This window comes from Saimiri boliviensis, chromosome 8 (genome assembly GCF_048565385.1).
Source record: "Saimiri boliviensis isolate mSaiBol1 chromosome 8, mSaiBol1.pri, whole genome shotgun sequence".
Classification (NCBI taxonomy): Eukaryota; Metazoa; Chordata; class Mammalia; order Primates; family Cebidae; genus Saimiri; species Saimiri boliviensis.
Window position 1 is genome coordinate 86,869,656 of NC_133456.1, and position 14,225 is coordinate 86,883,880.

Consider the following 14,225-nt stretch of genomic DNA (forward strand, 5'->3'; position numbering starts at 1 on the left):
TTGTTTAGTTGTTGGGAGTTATAAAAGGGTAATAACAATTGCTACCGTTTATTGAGTGCTTACTATGCACCAGACACTGTGCTAAGCTTAGCTTTGCGTTCTTCTTAGATCTTCTCAAGAGCTCCTCTCATTCCTGATATTCCTTATCGTGCAACATTGTTTTTCCCATAGCACTTAACATTTTGTATTATATTATATAATATACTGATTATGCTTATTTTTTACTTCCTCTCCCAGGGCCTCTTTCCTCGTACAACTCCAGGGGGCACCATTCACAATGCATTCTACTCTAAGGGTGCTTTTACTAAGAATATTAGCATGAATGGTGGAAACTCCTGGAATTGTGTGATGTGTAGCCCTGGGAACTTCAGAAGTCAGGGATTTTTGTGTGTGCCAGTTCTGATCATTGCTGTATCCCTGTACCCAGAATGGTGCCAGACCTATAGTAAGCATTCAGTAAATATCTGTGGAAAGAATGAATAACAGAGCATCCAAAGAGAGCTGATTTTACTGTCTAGGAAACTGACTTATGAATTTGCCCAGAGCCCCACAAGCCAATGACCCAGCTGTTCTGCCTCCAGCCTGCCTGCTCTGCATGGCTTTGCTAAGCTGCATGCCTTTAACTCCTGGCACTGCCCCCGCCTCCAAGTAACTGCTCAACAAATATTGAAGCTTTTCCCTACATGGGTCAGGCCCTCTGCTAGACTCTCCCAACAGAGTGACAAACCATCATATAGCCATTGATTCCAGAAATAGAATTCAATTGCACAGTGCGGGCGTGGGGGGGTGGGGGGGGAAGGAGTGGGGAGGATCTTTAGTTTTTGGAAGAAAAATCCCTAACCCAAGTGCTAATGTTTGGAGTTTGCAGAAGCCTCTCAAGCCTCACCAACCCAATTATTTTTCCTGCTGCCTTTTGTGAGTGTCTCTTCCCCTTTTTGCTTGCAGTGAGTTCTGCTCTCCTGTAGGCTACAATGTGTCAGTTGTTATAAAATCCGGGAGGCGGAGTCTAGTGACGTAGGCGGTGGGGGAGAGCTCAGCCAACCCTGCAGGGCGAGCAGTCCAGCCCTGGGTTCACCGGAGCTTAAGCGTTGCAGCAGGAAAACTTCCATCTCGCTCTCCTGGCTTTGATCCTCACTGGACAGCAGACCAGAGGCACCGAAGGGAGGGAGGATGCGAAATGACCGGCCCTTTGGCAACCTGACCATCGACTTAGCAGAGCCTTCAAAAGCGAGCCAGGGGCTGGCTGCACGACCAAGGAGGCGCCGCGCCTCTCGTGGATGTGTGTGTGTGAGTGATCCAGCGAGTGTGTGTGCGTGTGAGGGTGTGTGCGTATGCCTGTGTGCACATCACAATTGTGTGTGTGTCCGGGTGAGTGTGCGTGTGCACGCGTGAGTGTGTGTGTATGTTTGCATGTGTGTGTGAGTGCTCTTGGCTATTATTATTATTTTTGGAAGAAACATCTTTGAAAATCTGGGGCAGGTTACTGTGCTCCTAGGGTGATTCTTCTTTTGCAAGAGGAGCTGACCACAGCAAGCTACTAGAGCCATTTCTCGGCAAGTAAAGAGATTTTTTCCTCCCAGAAGGAGAAGGATTTTTCTCCCTGCTCTGCAGCCAAGTGAAAGAGATTAGTCCCTAAACCTGTGAAATCGACCAGAGCTGTGTGATTACCAGGGCTTGAGAGAGGACTCGGAAAGAAAAGGAGAAATAAATCAGCCTGTCAGTTCCTTTGGCCACATCGGAAGATGTCATCTCAAACTAAGTTCAAGAAAGACAAAGAGATCATTGCTGAATATGAAGCCCAAATAAAAGGTGAGATGCTGGCTGGGAGAGTTTTTTTTCTCCTCCCCTTTTGTTTTTCTCTTGCTCTGGTCCCCCCCCAGCCCCCCAATTTTCCTCCCTGCCATTATGAAATGTTATGCATCAATAATCTTTTTGTGAGGAGAAACAGTGGCAGCCGCACAAGTCCGGACTGGTTTCAACTGCAGATAGGGCTGGGGCTGGGAGTGTGGATTATGGAACGGGCAGCAGTCTCTGCATTGCAGGTGTGTGAGGAGGATCCTACGCCTGACTTTAGGAGTGTCGCCGATACTCCATCATCTTGGCGGTGACATGTCACTCTAAGGCCATTTTGACAGTCACTACCTCTACCCCTTCCCCGCCACGGTAAAAGCCCTTTAATATTGGGGTGTATTTCTTACCATCTGCTCTTTTTCCCTCCCCCTTTTTGGTTTCTGTTGGTGGTGGTGGTTTTGCCTCCGCCTCTTTCTCTGGGCTGGAATTCACATGCATGTGCACAGCGAGGCAGCATCCCTGGGCGGCACTTCTTTGTCGGTGTCTCTGGGCTGGCCTGGGTTGCCATGGATTAACTGTTATGGGGCATATTGATCCAGACTAATGCAGGCATTTAGGCATAAAGAGGAAGCTCGGTGAAGAAAATGTATTGTTTTGCGGTGTGCAGCCCAATCACTCTGTGCCCTGGTGTTTAGGGTCATCAGCTTTCATTCAAAGCCAACACCTCAGCATGCCGTTTGGGCTGGTTGGCGCTGCCTGGCTTCCGGGGTTCCAGGAGAAGGCTGCCGGGAGGGCGAGATGACCTCTGGCTGCTGGTTGCAGCTTCTGTGCCACCGGGTGTATATTTCTTTCAGAAGCTGCTCCCTAAATCCACGCTGGCCAGGCGAAATAGGAAAGGGAACACAATTGTATGGCTAAATGCAAGCTTGCTTCGTCCTCATTCAGGCCAGACTTGGGCTTCTCCCACCCCTACCTGTTTTAGGCTCAGCTTTGGCAAGGAAAATCTGAAAGCTCCATCCACTGTGCCCCCCTTTTCTCTGAGGGTGTGCCTCTTGGTGTCCGTTTTCTTTCTGGTCATGGTTCTTGCTGCGACACAGGGTGTGTTGTGGCCCCTCCTAGAAAGAGTAAAGGCAAAATACATCTTCAGTGGACATCAAGGCCTATCTTTGAGCTTATGCACAGACGCTTGAGCAAGTCGTGTATTTGGAGCTCAAGCGACCTGAGGTTGCCACACCTGCTTCTGGGTGCTGCCGCAGCTGAAGACCCAATGACCCAGGGAGCCGGGTGGCCTCCTTAAAAGCAGCGGGAAGGCGGGGCACCACAGCTGCCATACGCGCTTCTGATGCTTGGGAAACTTTGGGAGTGAGCAGCCACTGTGGGAAGGCTCTGTTATTTTCTTTTTTTCCCCAGTCTCACCAACAGTCTTTTTGCCTTTTCGTCCCGGTCAAACCCAGCGTGCTCATCACCTTTGGGCAGACCCGAGGGCAAGAGGAGCAGAAAACCCTGTGCTTTCCTGGTTTCCTGTCTTTGGTTTTTCAGTTCAGTGTGGAAAACAGTGACTTATGATGTCTCAGCCTTGCTGTAAATTTAGAAATAAGCTCTTTATTGGTCAGAGATTTGAAGTCACCCAACTGCTCAACACCGAAGCCTAGTTTGAATCTTTGAATAGACTCTTTTTAGGGAGTTTATGTCTTATAAAATGAATTTGGCCAATTATTATTATTTTGTAAAAATTAAGGTTGCCATGAAAATGCCATGACAGAGAAGGGGATGCTGAGTTTTGGACAATTCAGGTTTTATAATCATTTTCTTGGTAACAAATGTGCTTATCTCATTTTGGAAGGATTGCTACTACTGGGCCAGTGAACTTTTCTTCAGGGCCAGTTAGGCATTAATTGCTCTGGCTGATCCTTTTGCTTTTGGCCTTTCATCTTTTATTTTAACAACTAATCAGCAAGTACCATGAGCTTCATCAGAAATGCACTAATTACCATGCATTTCATTAGGAAATGTGTCCAGATGATCTTGTCTCCTCCAAACACTGAATTTCTCTGGATTCCGGTTAAAGGAGTTATATCTTATTCCTTTAGAACTGACATCCACAAGATTCAGATCAGGATATGGCTGTACCCGAAACCCTCTGGAATCTTTTCTTTTAAAATTCTGTGTGTCAGTCACCATCATAATTTTTGGTGTGTGTATAGGGCCCTGCAGTTTCTATGGCTCATTCCCAGACATCATGAGTCTTGGCCCACACAATGTACAGTAGGGTTAGTGTGAGCTCAGTTTCAGAGATGAGGAAACTGAGGCCCAGTTAATGTTAAATGACTTGCCCAAGGTCACGAGGCCGATTTTCTCCCAGGCTTGTGTTCCCTGATACATTGTTTGCCCAAAGCTGCCCCTTGAAGGATTGATGTCAGCAGCAGATGGCAGTTTTGTGGGGGGACTGGCAGCCTCTTGATGGAGTTCCATTGTTTACCTTCTTACTTTCATCCCATTGCCTTTGTTGCATGCCTCTGAAGAACATTTGACCAGTCACCAAAAACAGTGCCTGAGGCCAATTACCTTTCTCCCTGGGAATCATCTGGCCAGTTGGATGCAAATGGTCCACCTAGTCAGATTTTTTGCTTTGTAAATTTTGTGAAGGGAACTTTTGATTTTTAAAAACAGTGCTGAGTTCTTTGTTGACTTATTCCCTTTTCTCTCTTTTTCAAGAATTTACAGACCTAACAAAAAGGAATGTTTTAGAACAGTGTTTTTTCTATTGTAAAATAGAAAGAAAGATTCATGCCTCTTCTTACCTCATCAGATACTTGAAGCCCTTTGATTATGAAGCAGTAGTAAACCATATGCTTGCATATTTCTAGTGATGGGGAACTCACCACCTCCCAAGCCCACATAGTCTATCATCTTCAGACAGCTCTGGCTCTTGTAAGCATTTTTTCTTTTTTCTTTTGAGACAAAGTCTTGCTCTGTTGCCCAGGCTGCAGTGCAGTGACATGATCTGGACTCACTGCAACCTCCGCTCCTGGGTTCAAGCGATTCTCTAGTCTCAGCCTCCTGAGTAGCTGGGATTATAGGTGTGTACCACCACACCCAGCCGATTTTTGACTTTTTAGTAGAGTTGGGGTTTCACCATGTTGGCGAGGCTGGTCTTAAACTTCTGGCTTCCAGTGATCTACCCACCTTGGCCTCCCAAAGTGCTGGGATCACAGGTGTGAAACACCGCACCTGACCCTTGTAAGCATTTTTTTTTTTTATGTTGCATTGAATATGTCTCTCATTTATTTATTGTTCTATAGTTCCTTCGCCTTTGGACTTCATAGAGCAAGACAGATGCCTCTTCCCTGGGACTGCCCATAGAATGTGTGGAGCCTGGGATTACAGCCCCTGACAATGATTATCCTCTTATGATAAGATGGTTCACTACCACTTACCATCTCCACTCTCCTCTGACTCTACTGCATCCTGGGTTGCAAACCTCAATGTCATTGGGTGCTTGGCAGATAGAATAAATGAATGAAGCTGGCCACATGAAAGATTTGTGACAGCTGGCCCACCACCTCAGTGCAGGCGGTAGAAGAGGGGGTGGTGATGATTATGACGGACCTCAGAGTACATGTCCTGTCTAAATGGGCAGTCACTACTTGGGTTCAACCAGTTATTGCTATTTAGGTTTAGGAATGTAGACCCAGTCAGATTTTTCAATTTTTCAACAGATGCCAGAAATCTGGATGAAAGCTTTATGTTTTTAAAGAGGTTTTGCCAAAAGGGCCTCCAAAAAATTATTCTTCAGTATCCTATATCAAGAGCAGCACTGAGTTCTAAATATGATTCTCTAGATGTGACCAAAGACAGAAGATAACTATCACCTCTGTTCTGCTGTCTGATATTAATACTTCTATTAATATAGCCCAAGGGTTGAATTAGCCTTTTGTGCTGCTTGCTCCCTCAGTGTACCATGTATATTATGTGTGCTGTGTTTCTCCATACCCTAGCCTGGGAGCCTTGTCAGAGAGAAGAAAATGAAATGAATTTAACATGACTTGTTCTTGGTGACCCCATGCTGGTGCCAAATGGACATTACTTCCTGTCCTCGGTGCTCATAAGTGTCCTTAACAAATATGTTCATGAACCTTGCTTGGGAGTGACATCACATTATCTAGTCTGGAACTGGCAAACTAACTTTTTCCCCTTTTTGAAAAACTTAGAACATTTGCCTGCCTCCAGCTTTTTGGCGCCTGTCCTATTCTCTACGATTCCCTCAAAGATCACTAATAATGTTTGATGATCTTATTCGCAGGCTTTCTCAGTATCCCAAGGCTTCTAATTCATCTTGCTTCCAGACATGATGATCAGTTCTGCATTTGTTCAGAGTTTCCATTTCCCTTTCAACCTGATAGAAAACTGAAATAGAAATGCAATGATTGACCTTGGTGCTATATTTTTTATTGCATATGCATCCATCTTCTTAGTAGCAAAAGTGTAGAGTTTTGAGGAAGAAGGGCAGGCATGGAGGATGATCACAGAGGTGCATGTGTTTACTCATTACTTTCTGCATCAATTCAACAAAAGTTGATTATCTACATTGTACCTAGTCTTGTGCTGAATGGTATGAGAGGCACAAAGTATGTGATACATTCTTTGCTTTCTAAGACTTTTCTTGGACTATGGTGATAAAAATGAGAGAAAGAAGTAACAAAATCAAAACACAAAAAACTTCCAACTGAGAACTAGAATAAGCTGAATCTTAGAGTATATATTATACAGTGATTAGAAGACCACCTTAGGAATGCTCACTGATTTCAACAGGATTAAATGAAGAAAGCAGGCTGGGTTGGGGAAACAGTGGGGAGTAGTGGGGACTGTGGCCAAGTGGGGAGTTCATCTAGAGAGGGCAGCTGTTGCTCTGGCCTGCCCTTCCTAGGCAGAAATGTAAGCCCAGAATGGTCAGTTCCTTCAGCATTTCAAGGGAATCTGGATTTTTAAACAAAATCTCTTGATTTTTAAATGATGGCTTAAAAATTTGAAAACACTTCCTGAACCAACATGCCGGTAGATTCGTTTTAGCCTGTTGGGCCACAGTTTGTAAAATATGGTCTACAAGTTGAAGTCCGCACAAGTCCTTGGTGATGGGGCGTCAGCCAATTTTCCTATTTCATTTTCAGTCGTTTTTCTCTGTGATTGGCTTGTGCTCTTATAACCACAAAAGACCAGTCCTTTTCTCTCTCTCTCTCTCTCTCTCTCTCTCTCTTTTTTTTTTTTTTTTGAGACAGAGTCTCACTCTCCAGGCTGGGGTGCAGCGCATGATCTTGGCTCACTGGAACCTCTGCCTCCTGGGTTCAAGTGATTCTTGTACGTCAGCCTACTGAGTAGCTGGGATTATAGGCGTGTGTCACTATGCCTAAGTTTTGTATTTTCAGTAGAGATGGGGTTTCACCATGTTGGGCAGGCTGGTCTTGAACTCCTGACCTCAAGTGATCCACCTGCCTTGGCCTCTCAAAATGCTGGGATTACAGGTGTGAGCCACCATGCCTGGTGACCATTCCCTTTTCTCTGAATCCTCCATACCCTTCCCTTCATCCAGATCTTTCCCATTTGTGCTTTTATTCTGCTTAATCCCTGCCTCCCACTCTTATTTGCCTTGAACATTCTGATCATCCTTCAATGCCTACTCAAATGATGTCTTCTTCCATGATACCTTCCTAACTCTCCTAGGCAGAATTAGTGGTCCCCTCATATCTGCCTGTCTATTCCAAACCTAATAATCCTTAATTGAAATTTTATGTTTAGGTCTTTGGCCATGAAGTCTTGAGGGCAGAGAGGCTTATGGTTATCTTTGTTTCCTCAGTGCGCTTGGCATGTGGTTGGTTGAAGAAGTGGCTGAAGTTACTAAAATAAATTTAGACTGGGCTCGGTTGTTCACACCTGTAATCCCAGCACTTTGGGAGGCAAAAATGGGTGGATCACTTAAGCCCAGGAGTTTGAGACTAGCCTGGGCAACATGGTAAAACCCTGTCTCTACAAAAAATACAAAAATTAGCCAGGTGTGGTGATGCACCTAGCTACTTAAGAGGTTGAGCTGGGAGAATTGCTTGAACCCAGGAGTTCAAGGCTGCAGTCAGCCATAGTCATAGCACTGTACTCCAGCTTGGGTGACAGAGTGAGGCTGTCTCAAAGAAAGAAAAAGTTTCAATCTTATAACTTATAGCTGACGTTTTTTGTTTGTTTGTTTTGATCTTTTTTAGATGGAGTCTTGCTCTGTCGTCCAGGATGGAGTGTCTCGCTCTGTCACCCAGGCTGGAGTGCAGTGGCATAATCTCAGCTCGCTGCAACCTCCACCTTCTGGGTTCAAGCAGTTCTCCCACCTCAGCCTCCTGAGTAGCTGGGACGACAGGCATGCACCACCATGCCCAGCTAATTTTTGTATTTTCAGTAGAGAAGGAGTTGTCCAGGCTGTTCTCAAACTCCTGACCTCAGGTGATCCATGCACCTTGGCATCTCAAAGTGCTGGGATTACAGGCATGCCACTGCGCCCAGCCTCAGCTTTTTTCTTTGAAATCTGTCTTAGTTGGCTTGGGCTGCTGTAACAAAACACCATAGCTCAGGTGGCTTTTATTTAGTTCTCACAATTCTCAAGGCTGGGAAGTCCAAGATGAAGGTGTTGGCAAGTTCAATTCCTGGTGAGGGCCTGCTTCCTGGCTTGTAGACAGCTGCCTTTTAGCCATATTCTCATCTAGCCTTTTCTTAGTGCATGCTTATGGAGAGAGAGAGAGAGAAATCTCTCCCTTCCTTTCCTTCCTTTTCTTCTTCTTCTTCTTCTTCTTCTTCTTCTTCTTCTTCTTCTTCTTCTTCTTCTTCTTCTTCCTCCTCCTCCTCTTCCTCTTCCTCTTCCTCTTCCTCTTCTTCTTCTTCTTCTTCTTCTTCTTCTTCTTCTTCTTCTTCTTCTTCTTCTTCTTCTTCTTCTTCTTCTTCTTCTTCTTCTTCTTCTTCTTCTTCTTCTTCTTCTTCTTCTTCTTCTTCTTCTTTCTTCTTCTTCTTCTTCTTCTTCTTCTTCTTCTTCTTCTTCTTCTTCTTCTTCTTCTTCTTCTTCTTCTTCTTCTTTCTTCTTCTTTCTTCTTCCTTCTTCTTCCTTCTTCTTCCTTCTTCTTCTTTTTTTTTTGAATTAGGGTCTTACTCTGTCACCCAGGCTAGAGTGCATGGCATGATCTCAGCTCACTCTAACCTCCACCCACTGGGCTCAAGTGATCCTTCCACCTCAGCCACCCAGCTGGGACCAGAGGCCACCATGCCCAGCTCTTTTTTGGTAGGGATGGGGTCTCACTATGCTGCCCAGGCTGGTCTCGATCTCCTGAGCTCAAGTGATCCACCTACCTTGGCCTCCCAAAGTGCAGCATTACAGGAGTGAGCCACTTTGCCTGGTTGGCTGTCTTCCTCTTCTTATAAGGGTGCTAATACTATCACGAGGGACCCACCTTCATGATCTCATCTAACCTTAATCCCTTCCCCAAGGCCCTGCCTGCAAATACCATCACACTGGGGGTTAGGGCTTCAACATATGCATTTTTGGGGGACATATTCAACTCAATAGCTTCCACACTTCCTATTCTATTGAAAGTAGAGGTTTCACTGGGAGAAGAAATATTCTTAATGGTTTGCTCTATTTCCTTGCATTTCCTTGGTAGAGACGATGTTTCTTAGTGGAGATTTGGTGTAGGCTGTTATATTGATAGCCATCTCAGTGGGGTGTGGTCTAGGGAGCACTTCCTTCGAGGTCCCTCCCAGTCTGGGGAAATTAATGGATCTGAGAGTTCACATTGGCCATTTCTGGGTTTTTTACTACTAGAGTTTATATGTTGGGGATGACCTCTCCTTTCCAGAAACTCCTATTATTCATTCATTCAGTGACTGTTAAAGCCATGCTTCAGGCTGTATAGCTTTATTTAGCAGTGGGAGGTAATTCATTTTTGTTTTTTAGCTTCTATGTCTCACTCATGTGTGAAGTATCTTATTTTGTGATTCCTGTAACTCTGTGAGGTAGTCATTATTGTTTTCATTTTATAGATTAAAGGCTGGGTTCAGAGAAGTAAAACAGATTGCACTGGATTGCACAGTCAACAGTGGCAGAGCTAGGTTTAAACCAGTGTCTTCCTCACTTCCCAGGGTGCAGGAAAGCAACATGCATGCCAAGGCAACACGGGTCTGCAACCCAGGGATTCCTTCAGTGGGGGAAGTCTGGGATGGGTCTTAACATTTGAATTCCTTCCCTTCCTGACACTTCCATCTTCCTGCTAATCCAGCCTCTCCTAGTTTGCACTTGATGCCACCGAGGTGTGTTAGATCCCTTCAGTCCCACCCTGGGAAGTCATCTTTGGGAAAGTATACTGCAAACCCCCGCTGCATGGCTGGGATGCAGGCTGCGAGATCTACCTCTTGCTAGCCAGCCCACTCCCCCACCAACCTGGAAATAGGAACCAGAAATTGAAGGTGCCTTCTAGGCCAACTCCGTCTGTTTTTCATATTTGGAAATTGATGCTTGGAGAGGGACTCTGGCTTTCAGATTACTTTAGACTGTTTCTCCATGAGGGTGGAAGGTTTATCTGCTCAGTTGATTGCTGTAGTGTAGCGCCCATCATGTAGTTGGTGATCAATACATTTTACTGAGTTGAATTGTTCTGGTGGGTGGTGGTTGCCTGGGGAGGAAGAGGTGAATAGTACCTTGGAAAGAAAGATGGGGCAAGGGTGTCTAACAAGGTAAGGATTGGTGAGGTCAGGAGGGGATGAGTTTAGGTTGCCTTCTGAAATTGAGTCCTAATAGCTGTGAAGGAAAGGGCTTTTGAATCTTTTCCAAGTGAAATCAAGCCCAAGACAGCTTCCTGGGCCCTGTATTAGGCTGGAAGTTCTCAAGCTCATCACCTTTAAAAATTCAAAGTTCTTTCAGATTACTTTTACATTGTCTCTCCACGACTTTTTAAAGGTGCTGAGCTTGAGAACTTCCAGCCTAATACAGGGCCTGGGAAGCTGTCTTGGGCTTGATTTCCCTTGGAAAAGATTAATTCCTGATAGATTGTTGATGTTCATAAAATATCTTGGGTGGCCAGCAATGGCACTTTGGCTCTATTCTCTTAGCTTGTTGAATCGTGATGCTAGTTTATGTTTGGGATAATGTTCCCTAAGAGTATTCCATGAAATTGGATGTAAAGAGGTGTTGGGTGAAAAGAAAGTAGTTGTGTGCTCAAATAGATTTTGGAAGTTCTAGAATAAATGGAGTGAAATAGGCCTGGTTCCCCCAGGACTTCTGGGAATCTTGCCTGTGTGAAGTGTGAATCGCTGAGTAGGGGCCACGGGGTTTCCTCAAACTTAATTGATTATGTATATCTTTTTCATGGACTAGCTCCCAAGACTGTTTTCTGAGTTACATTTTATAACATGTCAGGCTGCACAATTCATGGATTATCTGGCTGCTTTTTCTTTTTGCCTCTTGCCTAGTTCCCTAATGTTTATACTTTTCTCAGAGGGTAGTTTGAGAGGGGAAGAAGGAAAACAAATGCACATCCAGTTGAGCTAAGTGATATCAACATTAGTGCTTTGAGTTCACCTAGAAAATGTGAGTTTTGACATTTCCAATTACAGAGTGCTCAACCATTGATTTCAATGGTAATTTGGAAACAACACAGTCCAGATCAATACGCATTGCTTGTGCCCATTTGCATGTGATGGTAATGGGGTGCACGCTGCTGCAGCAGTGTGTTCTGGGTACCTTGAATGGACCTGGCACTGCCCCTGGGATTGCATAGCCAATGCCAGGTGATAATAGCACAGATGAACAAAGAGCCCATGTCCCCTTGTGCCTCAGAGTGAACATACCTCAGCTGTAAACCCAGATGTACAAGAAATATATTTTTCTTTCTTTCTTGGTGAATCAGTCTCCATTTCACATCTCTCTTTTTTTTTTTTTTTTTTTTTTTTTTTTTTTGAGAAAGAGTTTTGCTCTGTTGCCCAGGCTGGAGTGCAGTGGTGCAATCTCAGCTCACTGCACCCTCTGCCTCTCAGGTTTAAGTGATTCTTCTGCCTCAGCCTTCCAGGTAGCTTGGATTGCAGGTGCCAGCCACCAATTTTTGTAGTTTTGTTGGAGACGGGGTTTCACCATGCTGGCCAGGCTGGTTTAGAACTCCTGACCTCAAGTGATCCTCCCACCTTGGCCTCCCAAAATGCTGGGATTACGGATATGAGCCACTTCTCTTGGCCTTATATCTCTATTGTGCTGGGGGTGACAGAAATAAGTGTAAATCAATTTGGGGTTTCCCTCCCTTTTCCTCCAGGGTTGTGTCCCAGGATCCAAGGGGACTTAGGCAGCACCAAGGCCCTGTGTGGACACCTGTTGTGGTTTATCATCAATCTACTTTGACAGCTACTGGGACATTCTCCTTCCTATTGAGTCGTTGGTGGTTGGTCCTTGTCAGCAATCCTTCCTAGTTCCCTCATGTGTTCCCCTCTCCTTGGCTCCTTGCATGCAGTCTGCAGGCACTAGAGGCCATCCTGCTGCTCACAACACGCTGGGCTGTGGGGACCCTGGACATTTGTCTCGGGCCTGTCTTGACCACACTCAGCACTTGCTTCTCCCCTGGTGCCTCCCTAGGGCTGTGCCTGGGGAAGGGACCTGGCTTCTCTCCACTCTTAGATTCTGTGAATCTGTTCAATGGTTCCCTCGTTACCTCCCTCCCTGGGCTTGTTTGGGATGAGTGGGGCAGGGTGCAGATTTGTTTCTTACAGATATTACAGATCCCTATGCCTACATACACTTTGCTTTACTGCTTTACTCTCTGCTTTGGTCCAGGAAATCTTCACCCATTTGTGCATACAGTGGGGTGGGGAACGAGGGTGGTATCTTAGCTTTTTCATCAGACATCCAGTCAAAGCTGTTATCCGTAAATCTCATGTTCTTTCTCTCCTTCCTAAGGGTTTTTGAAAGTCAAAAGCCAAGAATTGACTCTCTCTCTCTTCATTATCCTGGAGGCAGTGAGCACAGAATGCCCTCACTGACTGAGGAGGGACCAAAGGGGTCTAAGAAAATATGGAGAAAAATGTTCAATATTTCAATATGTTAACGACAGTGAAGACAGTGAATTTCCTTCCTTTTCCATCTCCTCCATCCTGGCCTAGACTGCCATTACCTTTAGCTGGGACCAGTGCAACCCAAGGTTTCTCAGGGTCTCCTGACTCAGAGCTTCTTATCCACAGTCGGCACTTTGGGCTGGATCATTTGTTGTTGAAGGTGCTGTTCTGTATAATGTAGGATATTTAGCAGCATTCCTGACCTCTACCCACTAGATGCCATGGCATCCTCACTCCCAGTTGTGACAATCAAAAATGTCTCCAGACATTGCCAAATGTCCGCTGGGGGCAAAAATCACCCCCAGTTGAGAACCACAGTTCTAAGCGGTCACCCTGCTTCTTCTCCTGTACCCATAGTCTACTCTCCCCACAGCCACCAGCAGTAATTTGTATACCATTTAAATCTGGCCATGTCTCTTCCCTGTTTAAAAACCTCCAGTAGCATCTCACTGCATGAGAATAGAATCCAAGACCCTCATCTGAACTGACAAAGCCATGCTCTGCCCCCTCTTTCCCTCCTCTGGTCACTCTCCCCTTGTCATTTTATCCAGCTATACTGGCCTGTACTGGTTTTTGGACTGCCCCAAGCTTGTACGTGGGTTGGGCCTTTGCACTTAGCTTTTCCCTCTTTCTGCAGTGGTCTTGCCCTGGATTTCCACTTGACTGGCTCCTTCTTGGTGTTTTGCTTTGAGGTTGCATGCCACCTGCCAACTAACCCATCTTAAGTAGCCAAACAGCAACTCTTTATTGGATTAGCTGACCTGAATTCTTACCAGAGCACAAAAGCTATATGATATTTTTCATGCTTTCTTTGTTTCTTCTCTTCACCAGGACTGAAACTTGATAAGAACTCTGATTTCTTTTGTTCATTAGTGTTTTTTGGAACCAGAACACCTATTGTGCCAATGGTTACAATTTTTGTTGAATGAATGAATGAATGTAAGTATTTTTGTGAGGGACTTTGCATACAAGAATGTATAGATATTATGTTTTGGAGTGCATGCTGAAGCAGATCTAACTTTCTGCAAACCCTGACTGAGAGGTAATTCAGGAAGATGAAAAATCCCAAGATGGGACAATTATATCCATGCAGAGCCACCCAATGGATGACTTAGAAGGAAGTGAAATGAACAGGTGGCCAGTTGCAGAAATACTGCAGGGAATCTGGCATATATTCTATTAATTGACTTCCTAATATGCATCTGAGGTGGGGACACAGAATAGTCATAGTTTTAGGAAACTTATGAGTCTTATCAAAGATAGGAATGGGAACTATATTTCATGAATTTTTGTGTCCCCATCTCAGACACATAGTTTTA

The 14,225-nt window shown here is 45.0% G+C and overlaps 1 protein-coding gene across 3 annotated transcripts in view; it reads left to right on the forward strand.

The window, feature by feature from the left end:
- Window positions 1-1,016: 1,016 nt before the first annotated feature.
- SRGAP3 (SLIT-ROBO Rho GTPase activating protein 3) overlaps window positions 1,017-14,225 on the forward strand; it is a 260,739-nt gene continuing 247,530 nt past the window's right edge. For all 3 annotated transcript variants that reach the window (XM_003927107.4, XM_003927108.4, XM_010337846.3), the window contains exon 1: window positions 1,017-1,809. In XM_003927107.4, coding sequence (XP_003927156.1) covers window positions 1,743-1,809 — 67 coding nt within the window. In that variant the 5' untranslated portion in view covers window positions 1,017-1,742. The remainder of the gene's footprint in view (window positions 1,810-14,225) is intronic.